Source organism: Lissotriton helveticus, chromosome 4_1, assembly GCF_964261635.1.
Source record: "Lissotriton helveticus chromosome 4_1, aLisHel1.1, whole genome shotgun sequence".
Lineage (NCBI taxonomy): Eukaryota > Metazoa > Chordata > Amphibia > Caudata > Salamandridae > Lissotriton > Lissotriton helveticus.
Genome location: NC_136063.1, coordinates 35,443,320 through 35,455,302, shown reverse-complemented (window position 1 = coordinate 35,455,302; position 11,983 = coordinate 35,443,320). Strand labels below are relative to the sequence as shown.

General features: G+C 51.4%; 1 protein-coding gene across 2 annotated transcripts in view; it reads left to right on the top strand.

The window, feature by feature from the left end:
• Positions 1 to 927: 927 nt before the first annotated feature.
• The window catches only part of LOC144828311 (GTPase IMAP family member 8-like), a 67,142-nt gene continuing 56,086 nt past the window's right edge, over positions 928 to 11,983 (top strand). For both annotated transcript variants that reach the window (XM_078686399.1, XM_078686398.1), the window contains exon 1: positions 928 to 1,365. In XM_078686399.1, the coding sequence (XP_078542525.1) occupies positions 973 to 1,365 (393 nt within the window). In that variant the 5' untranslated portion in view covers positions 928 to 972. The remainder of the gene's footprint in view (positions 1,366 to 11,983) is intronic.

The window sequence follows — 11,983 nt, the reverse complement described above, 5'->3', positions numbered from 1 at the left end:
ACTGTAAGCAGGGTGCTGCTATGTACATAAACAACAACGTTGGTCAAGCCTAATTATTAATTCGTTTAGGCCAACCCTCACCTCGTTTTTGACTGTGAAGAGTAAAGTGCACATGTTCTCAGATTTGCTTGGAAATGCACCATTTGCCCACCCGTTTTTCAAAATTTTCTCTACCCGAACCCTCCTTAGGTCGTTCAGGCTGGTTCGCTCGCAGCGGTGTGCTCCACCACTAATTTTACGGGTCACCACTTTCAAATGTTACCAGCCGCCACTGCCTTTTATGCTCAAATAGAATTTGTGTAAAGATTCATTAATGTACATGAAAATGCTTTTGCGCGACCTCCAGGCAGGAATAGTTAGTGCTACAAAAAAGGAGATTCACAGCCTTTAATTTCCTTCCAGGCTTCTATCCCCTTAAGTGTCTCACGCAGGGTTTGTGGGCTCACTTTCCCGCACTGTGTCCTTTCGCCTGGCTGGAAAGAGTGCCCTACACTGTGCTCCAGTTGGAGGGCAGCGAAATCATGAGTCAGAGTGAAGACGTCATGCTAGGTGAGCTGCCTTGTAGGAGAAAGTGAAATCCTTTGAGGAAAAAGTTTTCCAAAGGTAGGCTAATTGGAGGGGTTTTTTATAGGCACACAATGCTAGTTATCTTGATTTAGACCACGCCCCTGCGTGGATAGGCCACACCCCTTTAAAAGGTTTGCCCCGCCCCTTTTAGAGCACCCCCAGTTTTTTTTTTCCACTTAAAGGCCTGGTCATGCTCTTCCACCGCTGGCTGTGCACCTGAGTTCAACCCGCCCCATAGGATTACCTCTCTTAGGCAGAGGCTTCCAGAGGTTCTGTGCACGTGAGGAGGGCGGGGCCCTGCACTGAGAGAGGCGGGACTACAGCCTGACCGGCTCTAGAGAGAGCAGAGTGCACACTCACAGGCTGAGGAGTGGTTCACTTCCCTCCTGTGCTCCTGCTGTCGGGATGGCGGCTGCAAGCCCTGTGCAGCGCCTGAAGGATGAAGCCACCTGCCCCCTCTGCTCGAACTTTTATAAAGATCCGGTGACCACGGAGTGTGGACACAACTTCTGCTGCTCCTGCATCATTGAGCACTGGAGGAGAGACGGGCCCCGGGCCCCCTGCAGAGAGTGCGGAGTCATCTGTGCACAAGAAACCCTCAGACTCAACAGGAAGCTGCAGAAGATGGTAGAGCTGGTGAGACAGCTCCCTGTGCGGCCAGAGCCACCTCTGGGGCAGAACCTGCGCGAGGAACAGGTGAAAGGCTTCTGTGGAGAGGCTTCACAGCCCTTCCGCGTGATGTGCAACACCCCAGCGCTGCAAAATGCTCAAACCATCAAGTCTGACCTGCACTCACAGGTAAGAAGTAAACATGCTCCATGTCAGTGCTTCAGCTGTAGAAACGTTTCACGCCCAACATTCTTTTCTCAATGGTTGAGGTGCCAGACAGACCCACCTCACGCCTCTCTAGTCCAGCAGCAGACAGCGCCCACCCATTTATCGAAATTCTAGCAGGTTCTTTTCACCCGTAATTCACCCGTTTGCCACAGTTTATCCGTCTGTTTCTTCTTGCTCGAAATTAAAGTTAGTTAAGGTGCTGTCTCTAAAAACAAACACCAGTGGGCCTAAGGGACAAACACCGGGTCAAATTAAGCCCTGCTTTATTGCAATGCCATTGCCACTTGCTGCTCGGCACACAGCATGAAGGTGATAGTTCAATTCATCCAGCGCCTTGACACCATACCACTGTGCTTTAGAACTGTGTGCGCAAGAGTCTCGGACTCCAGGCGCTACAGCCCGCTGCCTGCACATGCCAAGGGGCACAGCACCCGCTCTTTCTTGGTTGTGATTTGTGACACAGCAGAGATGTGCGCCATCACGAGCAGCCACCGAGCAGCAGTAGTTGCTAGAAGGACGAGGGACAAGATAAAGTGCGAGACAGAAAACGGACGTGACGTTATATAGGCCGCGGTGACGCCTGGCACAGTAGTCTGTGAGGCCTGTGGCTCCCACTCTTGTCTCCCATCTGTTGTGTGTGCTAATTCTCCCGAGAATTTGAAATGCCCTTGCAGTTGTATGCACCTGGCCTTCTGACGTTTTCTGTATTAGCATTTTCGTGAGTGTTATTACTGAATGTACAAAAATCGCATTGTAGGTGCTTCTAAACGCGTAGATATGTGCACATATATATGCAACCGTATAATATACACTTATTTTAACAACGTGTTTTTAATTAACTAGTTCCCGGATGTCTGAATATCTAATCTCTCTCTAAATATGAGTTTTTGCTATTAGTTATGCCATGTGTTCAGTTTACTAATCGTTGAAAGATGGAAGGCCGAGTCAGCCCTTCCTTTCAGACAGGGCTGGCGTCAGCGCTTGTGGTTGACCCCCCATGGCCACCTACTCGGATTCCCTCGCTACCACCTGGCAAAAGTGCCCCTCATCTCTCCATAGCCTGTCTCTCCCATACATTTCTTTTGTTTTAAAGCACTGGTGATTCACTAATCTACTCAGCGGTCCACATAAAATAAGATGTGTTCTTTGCAGCAGGCACATTAACACTCTGCGCTACTTTATGGCGAGTCAACACTGCCACTTGACAAAACTCTGATCTCTCTCTCCAGCAGGAACATTAATCCCAAGAGTTATCTTGACATTTTTATTGCTGCCTGAAATCTGGAGCACAGGGAACTCTGCAGCAGGTGCGTTTAAATTAACAGTTCACAGTGGCGGCTCCTCCACTAAAGCAGAGGGCCGTCGCCCCACTGCTTTTAGGCAGTGTGAGGACTGAAAAAATAAAGTGATAATTACTTGTTGCTGTTATAATTTTAATGCTTCCAACTGCTCTGTGGGTGGACAGGCAGGTGGGGCAGCTCTGCACTCAGAGCAGGGCAGGGGAGGAGTGGTTTGCCCACTTCAAGTGCGCATGAATGTTTCGCCAGCCCTCTAGGGTCGGTCAAACATTCATGTGCACTCTGAATGTTCACCACACAGACTGCATTTCAGCCTGCTTGGAGAACATGCCTGTGGTGATGCGTGGGCGCTAGCCCCACATGCTGCTGAATGAAGGGACACAGACACAGTTGGTAGGGGTAATTAACTGGCCCTGAGCACGTGCGCTCAGCCCCTTTTATTTGCAGGGTCAACTGACTGATGACGCCTGTGGTGGGTGGGTGTTCAGTGTGTGACAAACATGCTGAACACTAGACAGTATCTCTGCGATACTACATCCCTCCCAAACTTTAATGAAGGTCCAAACAAAATGAAGTCCGAACCTGCAGGATTAAAACACAAAATTGCATCAATGCTGGTCATCTGCCGGCGAGGGTGTCCTTGCAGCCGGGACCATTAGTTCTCCTCTGCACAATGTTCTGATGCGCTGTGGACGTCCTTTGTGTACCTGCGCCATGGAAGTATGCTTTCCAGTTCCTTTCTTCCAACACCGCAGTTGGTGAAAAGGTGCCGATGGAATGATGGTGAAACATTGGTGTTCTGCTGTCCACTGTATGCTCCTGGTTGAGGTGTTTTCTCCAACTGGTGGCTGTCTCTGACAGGGTCTGCAGTTGTAGGGTATCACTCTCACCGATACCCCTCTCTCGTGGGTGTCCCCTCCCACTGGACGACCCAGAGGCCCTTTGCTGCCAGGCTTCCACTGGACCGGTGGGCTGCCGCCTTGTCGCTCCAAGCGTGTTGGAGGAGTCGCTACGGATCCCTTCTCCGTGTCCGAAGCTCCACCTGAAAAGGGTGTTGTTGGCACTTGTCCTGTCGCATGCTACTGTTGTTCTCCCTGGATCTTCAGAGCAAGCTTCAACGGTCCATCTCTCGTTTTGGGATCCGCTGCCACCTGTGTTCCTGAGGCCCCTGCCCCTGGATATCCACGGTTATGTGTCCGTTCCATCCCAGAGGTGGTTGTTGCCAACGGACCGGCCTGCTCGCCTCTGTCATTCCCGGGTGATCTTCGGGTTGCACATAGAGGTGTGCTCCCAGTGGTGCTGATGTTTTCCAGGTGCTGTGTCCGGATGTCCATGCATCTCTTCTTTCCTCATCGGGTGTTCCCCTTTTCTGGTGTGTGTTGTGTTGAACTGTCACGCACACCTCTTTGCTCTTCTCCTTTCCTCTCTTCTTCCTTCGCCGTGGCGTCGTGCCACTCAGGATTGGTCTTCTTATCTTTTCTTACGCTTCTCTTTTCTTCATGGCATTGTGCCACTCACTCACCATCGTTTCTCTCCTTCCCTTTTGCGACGCTGTCTAGTCTCCTTGCTTTCCTTCTCATCCTGACCAGGCTTCTCCGAGCAGCGGGCCCTCTGCTCGTTTCCCTCTGGTTTTGTCCCAGCACTAGGACACTGTCTTTACTTTGCTCCGTGACTGGACCTGTCGTCGCAACCTTTTGTCACATGATACTTCTGATGTCAAAGTGATGTTGTGGGACTTCGCGACTGTCACCTTCTGGTCCTCTTCGCGGACCTCCTCTGGGTCTTCTTTTGTCGAGGTCCCTACGATCTTCGTCTTCACATTTGCTCTGACCTCTGGGTGGGTCGGCATCCTCTGTTGCGACCATCTGATGGGTCGGCTTCATTGTTGCGACCAACTGGGTGGTCAGATTCCTCCTTGCGACCAACGGGGTCGTTGGCTTCTTCCTATTTTGCGACCAGACTGGGTGGTCGGCTTCTTTTCCCTTGCGACCAGAGTGGGTGGTCAGCTTTCTCTTCTTTGCGACCAGACTGGGTGCTCGGCTTTAACTTCCTTGCGACCAGACTGGGTGGTCGGCTTCCGTCTTGTGAATCTTCATACTTCTGATGGTCAGCGCAACCGCTCTGTCGTCTCTCTGCAGTTGCAGTGCTTCAGCACGCTTCTGACTGCGCTCTCCTGTCCCTTCTGTGACTTGCTGCTTTGGGCAGTTTTCTTGTAATCTTCTGTTTCTGGAGCTGTGGTTGCTGTCTTTGTGTTGCTGTGCATTAGTTGATGCTAGGTTCGGCAGCTCCTGCGCTGCCTTCACCTTGGACTCTCTCCAGTGTTGTCCTGCCAGGATGGGCTTGCTGCTCCTTTCCTTTCAGTGAAATGACAATGTTTTAGGGGTCTGTCTTCCCTTCAGTCAAATCCTGTTTGCTTTCTTCATTGGCCGTGTAATTGCTTGGTGCCACTCTGGCATGGCAGTTCTTTTGCGTAGTCTTTATGCACTTGACAGTCCTCACTGTCCTCCTGCACTTGGCAGCTGTACTGATGAGGTGGTTTCAGTTGCACCGTGTGGATTTACGTTGGGTGCTGGCCTGTCCCTTCGCTGAAGGCTTTGTCATGTACCGTCCGCGTCCGGGGTACAACGGCGCGTTTCCATCGGTTGCCCTTGAACCTTGCGGTAGACTGTCTTGAATCCCCACTGCTGTGCTTCGTGATGCTGTTCTCTTCACTGTGGTTGCGGTGAGCACCTGTGGCCACCAGACGTCAACACACTTCTCCTCAGTAGTGAGTGTGGGTCGCAGTCTCCGTCTGCGTCGCTGTAGGCTTGCTTTCCTCTAGTAATCCTTTCCTTGGCTTGTCTTGGACTTGTTTACTACTTTTGGTGCAGTACTGCCCGGTGTCTACTAGATGGCGGTGTAGGATTTGGCTTTAACCCAGCAGCAGCCTCCTTTGCTGCTTGACATCCTTCCATGTTATGTTATGTTATGTTATGTTATACTTAGTCTTGTATAGCGCACGGCTACTCAAAGAGTGTCCCGGCGCTTTAGTTTGCACACCTATCTCATAACATACCAAAAAAAGGAACAGAGAAAAAACAGAGTAAGCAGAAAGAAAAAGGCCCAGAAAAACAACTAAGAGGTAAAAAGCCAAGTTTTAAGCCCCTTCCTAAAGGCCAGCAGGTTTGGAGTACTGCGCAAGGCCACTGGCAACGTATTCCATAACTGGGGGGCCAGCAGTCTAAAGGAACGGCCTCCAATGCGCGCCCTCTTAACACGGGGGACTGCGGCAAGGACCAGGGATCCTGACCTCAAGGGCCTGGACGGATGGTAAAAAGTCATCCTTTTTTGAAGGTATTTCGCTCCGGAGGCATGCAGAGCTTTATGCGGCAAAGTCAAGGTCTTAAAAATTATCCGCTTCCGGACAGGAAGCCAGTGCAGTGCCTGCAGGAGGCCCGAGGCTCTGGCCCGGCAAGATAGTCCAAACATAGCCCGTGCTGCCGAGTTCTGGACCACCTGAAGCCGTTGAAGCAGATATTCTGGCAGGCCGAGATAAAGAATGTTTGAATAATCAATTCTCGAGCCAATTATCGCCTGCACTGTGATCTTCCTGTGCTCCTTCGATAGTAAAGGAAGAAACTTACGCAACATCCGGAGCAGGCCAAAACAGGTGCCAGTAAGGCCGATGATCTGTGAGCGCAGTGTTAGGCCGTTGTCAATCTTAATCCTTAGGTTTTTAGCCACCTGGGACGAACTTGCTGGTGGAAACATGTTCTCTGGCCACCACACCTTCCAGTCCGAAACTGAACTGCACCCAAAGAAGAGGACCTCGGATTTATCCGAGTTGCACTTGAGGCTGTTAAGTTGGAACCACTGAAAAACAGCCTCAAGGCAACCCCGGATCCTCTCTCAGTCGAAGTCCGCACCCCTCTCACAGGTGAAGAGGAGCTCGGTGTCATCAGCGTAGGAAACGATCTGAGCCCCGAAAGACTCCGCCAGAGCTGCCAGAGGGGTCATAAAGATGTTAAATAGAGTCGGGCTCAATACTGAGCCCTGAGGGACTCCGACACTCAGTGGCGACATCTCGGCGGAGCAAGCAGAGGCCCAGACCATTTGTCGACGGCCCATCAGAAACGAACAAAACCAGTTGAGCACCGTCCCCCTAAGGCCGATCTCACAGAGCATTGCGAGGAGACCCTCGTGAGGGACGGTGTCGAAGGCCGCCGACAGATCTAACATCACCAGCATCGCCCTACCACCTGAATCCAGCACCTCCTTAATCGCCTCCAAAACTTCCAGGAGTGCTGTTTCGGTGCTAAGATTGGTGCGGAATCCAGATTGAGTGGGGTGCAGTAGATCGTGAGACTCCAGATAATCGGCAAGCACCTTATGCACGTGTTTTTCAATGATCTTAGCGAAAGCAGGCAGAAGTTGTTTCTCTGACAGTCCCAGCTTGCAGCACCTGTATCTCGTGGACTGTGCAGGAGCCACTGCTGATCCCGGACATCAGGAGCAGGACATCACCTCCTTTCAGGTAAGTCTCATCTTTTCTTTTAACCTTAGGGTCAGCAGGGCACCAGAGTGTGCTTCTGTTCATAGGTCCTGCAGCAGTGCTTTCGACGCTGTGGGGGAGCTCCGCATTGTAGCTCACGACGCTGCGCCGGTTGCTCCCACTAAAACACTACAGCCCCTCGCAGCAGGCCCCTCGTTTTACCAGGCGGCTAAAGGGGCCAGAGCTGGTAGCAGGGACTTTCCTGTGCGTCCTTGAAACGCTTCCTCCTTCCTCTCACTACCACCCCTGCAGCAGTCCTCTCGCTCCTCTGCCGGGGACCCAGGAAGTGGGGGCACATTTCTTTTCCCTTGCAGCAGCCATCTTCTGCATTTCTTCGCCCTCCCTGCCCGCGGCAGCCTCACACAGTCCTCACTCGGGCAGGGGGGGGGGGGGCTGGGGGCCATGTTTGGACGTGCGGGATAGGCACCCGCCCTACAGACAGTGTTGGCGCTTAACCGCTTCCTTTAGGCAGTGCCCGGCAGCTCTCCACACGCTCTGGGCTCATTCATCCCACCGCCGCAGCAGCCTCAGTCACACGCTGCGTGGCAGGGGTCGCTGCTGGCAGGCCGCGGGTGGGCTCCGATGGCCTTGTTTCACTGGGGGGCCCAGTGGCGGGCACCAATGACCGCTCGTGCTGTTGGGGGCCGAGTTTCTATTTACAGCGGGTGGGCTCCGCTTTACATGCTTTCTCGGCGGCGCTAGCTGGCTGCCGCCATTCTCTCTGCTGTGACCATTGTATGTGTGCTCCGCTTTCGGTATCTGTCTCTGGCCCTGCACTTGCGCATAGGCTCACCTTCAGCCAAGGGGCCACGCGGGTGGGCTCTGCGAGGGCTTCACCATGGTGGGGGATCAGTTGCGGCCGACGCGGGTGGGCTCCGGTCGGTCCGCTATTTCTCCTGCGCTGGGGGTCCCGGGTGCAGGTTGGGCTCCAGCTGGGCCTCACTTCCTTGTTGCGCAACGGCAGGTCAGTCATGCCGATGCGGGATGGGCTCCTGCTGGGTGGCTCCGTCGTCCTGCTGTCGCGACCGATGCGGGTGGGCTCCGCTCAGCGCGCTCATTCCCAGGGGGCACTTCACAAGCCCTGCAGGCCTCTCGGTGCTCCCACATCCTGCACGGGGGTGCCCTCTATGCGGGCAGCAATCTCCCCCTTTTTCCCTCCATTTTGCGGCTGCTACACGCCTGGGCATGGCTCTGCCTCGTCGCCAATGTAGTGATGCGTGGGCGCTAGGTCCACGCATCACCACAGACACAGACACAGTTGGACACAGACACAGTTGGTAGGGGTAATTAACTGGCCCTGAGCAGGTGCGCTCAGCCCCTTTTATTTGCAGGGTCATCTGACTGATGACGCCTGTGGTGTGTGGTTGTTCAGTGTGTGACAAACATGCTGAACACTAGAACGTATCTCTGCGATACTACAATGCCCAGGCCCCCATTCACTGGCTAAGTACGAACTACGGTGCTCAAACCGAACACAACGCTGCATTGTGACTGCTCAATGGAGTCTGGGTGATTCCTGGTTCCTATTCCAGCCAAGTCATGACGCAGATGAGAGACTGAAGAGATGCAGCAGTGATAAACTAAGCTTTATTATTATTCTTTTTTTTTTTACATTTCCCACCTCCACTCCCGCCACCTCTTGAGATGCCAAATACTGATTCATGGCAATAGTGATGCAATACCATATTCATCTGGTGGGTGAGCAGTCCCCAGGTTTAGCGCTCTCCGTGCTGCTGCACCACTCTGCCTTCGCCCCATTTTTCTGAGTGTTTCTCTTGATTTTCCCTCATTCTTCCCTACCTTTTATTTCCTTTGCCCCGTTTTTCTGAGTGCTTCCTCCTGCTTTTACCTAATTTTTCACTGCTTACATTGCTGTTCAAATGAACAGAGTAAGTATGGTCGAATTTTGCAAATTCGCAATCCGCAAAATTCGCGAGTTCGTGCGAATTTGCGGATTTTTTATTTTTGCGTGTTCGCGGGGAGCTTTGCGTGTTCGTGGGGCTCTTTGCGTGTTCGCGTTTTTTTTTCCTGGTTCATCATTACCACCCTCTCGTTTTTTATGCCCTTCTGCCCTCTGTACCACTTGTTTTTGTGCCTTTCTGCCCTCTGCCCCACTCTTGTTTGTGCCCTTTTGCCCTCTGCCCCACTGGTTTCTGTGCCCTTCTGCCCTCTGGCTAACTCATGCCCTCTGTCCCACTTTGTGCCCTTCTGCCCTCAGCCATAAGTCAGCTTCAACAGGAAGCACTAATAGATAAAGTAAAGCAGGTGCTCGAGTTGAAGGTCAAATTAAGTTACACAGTCATTAATCACCCCAAGTTTGGGGTGATTAATGATTGTGTAACTAAATTTGAGCTTCAACTCTAGCACCTGCTTTACTTTATCTGTTAGTGCTTCCTGTTGAAGCAGACTTTTGTAACTATTTTAGAGGCTCTGGCAGCTTGCCGGCGCCATTCTAAAATAGTTACAAAAAGTCAGCTTGAACTTTTGACCCAATCCGTTCCGCTCGCGGATTTTGCGGGAAATTCGCGAATCTCGCGGATTGCGAATTTACCGAAAATCCGCAAAATCCGCGAGCGGAACGGATTTTCCGTCCATGCTTGGAACAGAGCACCGCAAAGCGGCTAGCAACTTCAGCGCCTTGAGACCCTCACAGGTGATTTGCTGTGCTGTATACATCCTATTTGATTGATTGATCTACAGTCGGCAAACCAGGGAATTTCTTTTTTGGAAGTGTTGTGATCACCTAGAGCCGCTCCTCCTTGAGCAAAGTAACCACCATGAAGTGCTACTTGCATTGGCTCCTGCTGCTGGGCCAGATTAACCCACATGAAGGCTACAGTGCCATTCACCCAGTGCTTTGACACCATAACCTTACTTCGCCGTCTGCCTTCCTCGTCACAGTCATTACTAATGAGGCTCCTGCCTCTAAGATAGACCTTCCCAATAAAAAAAATACTTAAATCACTTTTCTATTTTTTTATTCTCCACTGCTGAGCCATGTCCTCCTTATTTCATGGATACAAATGAGGGACTTACCCCACCACATCCTGTTCCTTTCTGTCTCTCTTCGAGTCCATCATTTGTTTCCTTTGTTTTTCATGACATTTATTTGTTATGCTACATTTTCATCACAAAATGATTATGTTGGAACAGGGTGCCATGGTGCTCCATATTTTATTGGTACCCTCTGAGTGTTTTGTTTTTGTTTGTAAGTCAGAAACATATATTCAGAGCCAGTACTTCTTACTCTAATGTCTGAGGTTCTTGATGTCAGTCCGGCACGGGGGGGAATTGGAAAGCCATGGATGTGCTCAGCCAGCACGTCTTCCTTTGATTTGACTGGTGTCTTCAGAGTTACCAGAATGGCGGGGTGCAATTCTGGTTGAACTACGACTGAGCAGAGCCGCTGCGTCTTCAACTGCAGTTTGATGTTTAAGTTCCTGCCGGCTTGTGGGTCGATTGATCGCCTTCAGCACAGCTGTCAAGTTTCCAGTTTGCCTATATGTGATATTTCCAGCTATCATGTGTGAAAAAGTGCCTCTTTTGCATGGTTAGCCCACACTTTTTTTGCCTGGTTTTGATGAGGTTTCGATTGTAGTGAACTTGGTTCCTGCCAACCATGTCCCATGTGCCAATGTTCTTTCCTAAAAACAACCCTCCAACTGGTACTACTACCCCCTGTAAGTCCCTAGTAAATGGTACCCTGAGTACCTAGGGCCTGGGGGCTGAAGAGGGTTGTCTGGGACCAGCCTCACTGGATCATACCATTGCCCTTGCTGCTTGCATGTCCCTGTGATGGAGGAAATGACAAAGTCAACATGGCAACTTGCCTGGGTGCCATGCCAGCGTGCACTGACTGAAGGCATCAGTAAGTCACCCCGCTAGCGGGCATCACAGCCCTAAGGCAGGGTGCACTATACCACAGATGATGGCATATTGGAATGAGCAGCTATGCCCCAAGTATATTGGGGTACATTCCTTAATATTATAAGTGCCAGTGAAGCCATAAAAAGTACATGGGCTGGAAACTTAACAACTTGACTTCCCCAGCACCATGATGGCTTCACTGAACCGAGGAGTGTTTTGTACCACACTACTCCTCTCAATAAATCCACACTGATGCCACTGTGGAATTAATTGTACCCAAAGGGCACCTCAGAGGTACCCCAGCTACCCTGCCAACTTTGGTGTAGTCTCTTGACAAGTTGTAGGCAGCTAGCCACCACCACATATGTTTCTGGACCCTGGGTTTGAGACCCACTACTCTAAAACCTGAAATAATGCACATCCACATCCTGGCCAGAGTTTTCATACCTCCCCCTATCTGTTGCCTTTGTGATATTCGCCCAGCTTCTGCTGCTTGCAGTAGATGGCAGCCCCTGGTGTACATCAGACTTTGGGCGGGAAAACTAGTGGAAAAACTCAAGAGAATAGGAGGTATCCGCAATAAATCAATTAATCAATCAGGGAATTGTAAGCGTGCTTCTCACCCATGGGGGTCTCAAGGTGCTGAGGGATGGGGGGTCTGCAAGTCTGATCAACCGAAGAGCCAGGTCTTGAGGGTCTTTCTGAAGATGTTCAGGGAAGGGGCACATCTGATGTCTGCCGGTAGCTAGGTCCAGGTCTTAGCTGCAATATGAGAGAAAGATCTTCCGCCTGCTTTTGCTCTGTGGATGCGCAGGGTTTCGGCCAGTGCGAGGTTGGAGGATCGGATGTTTCTTTTGGGTACACGGAAGTTGATTCTGTCGTT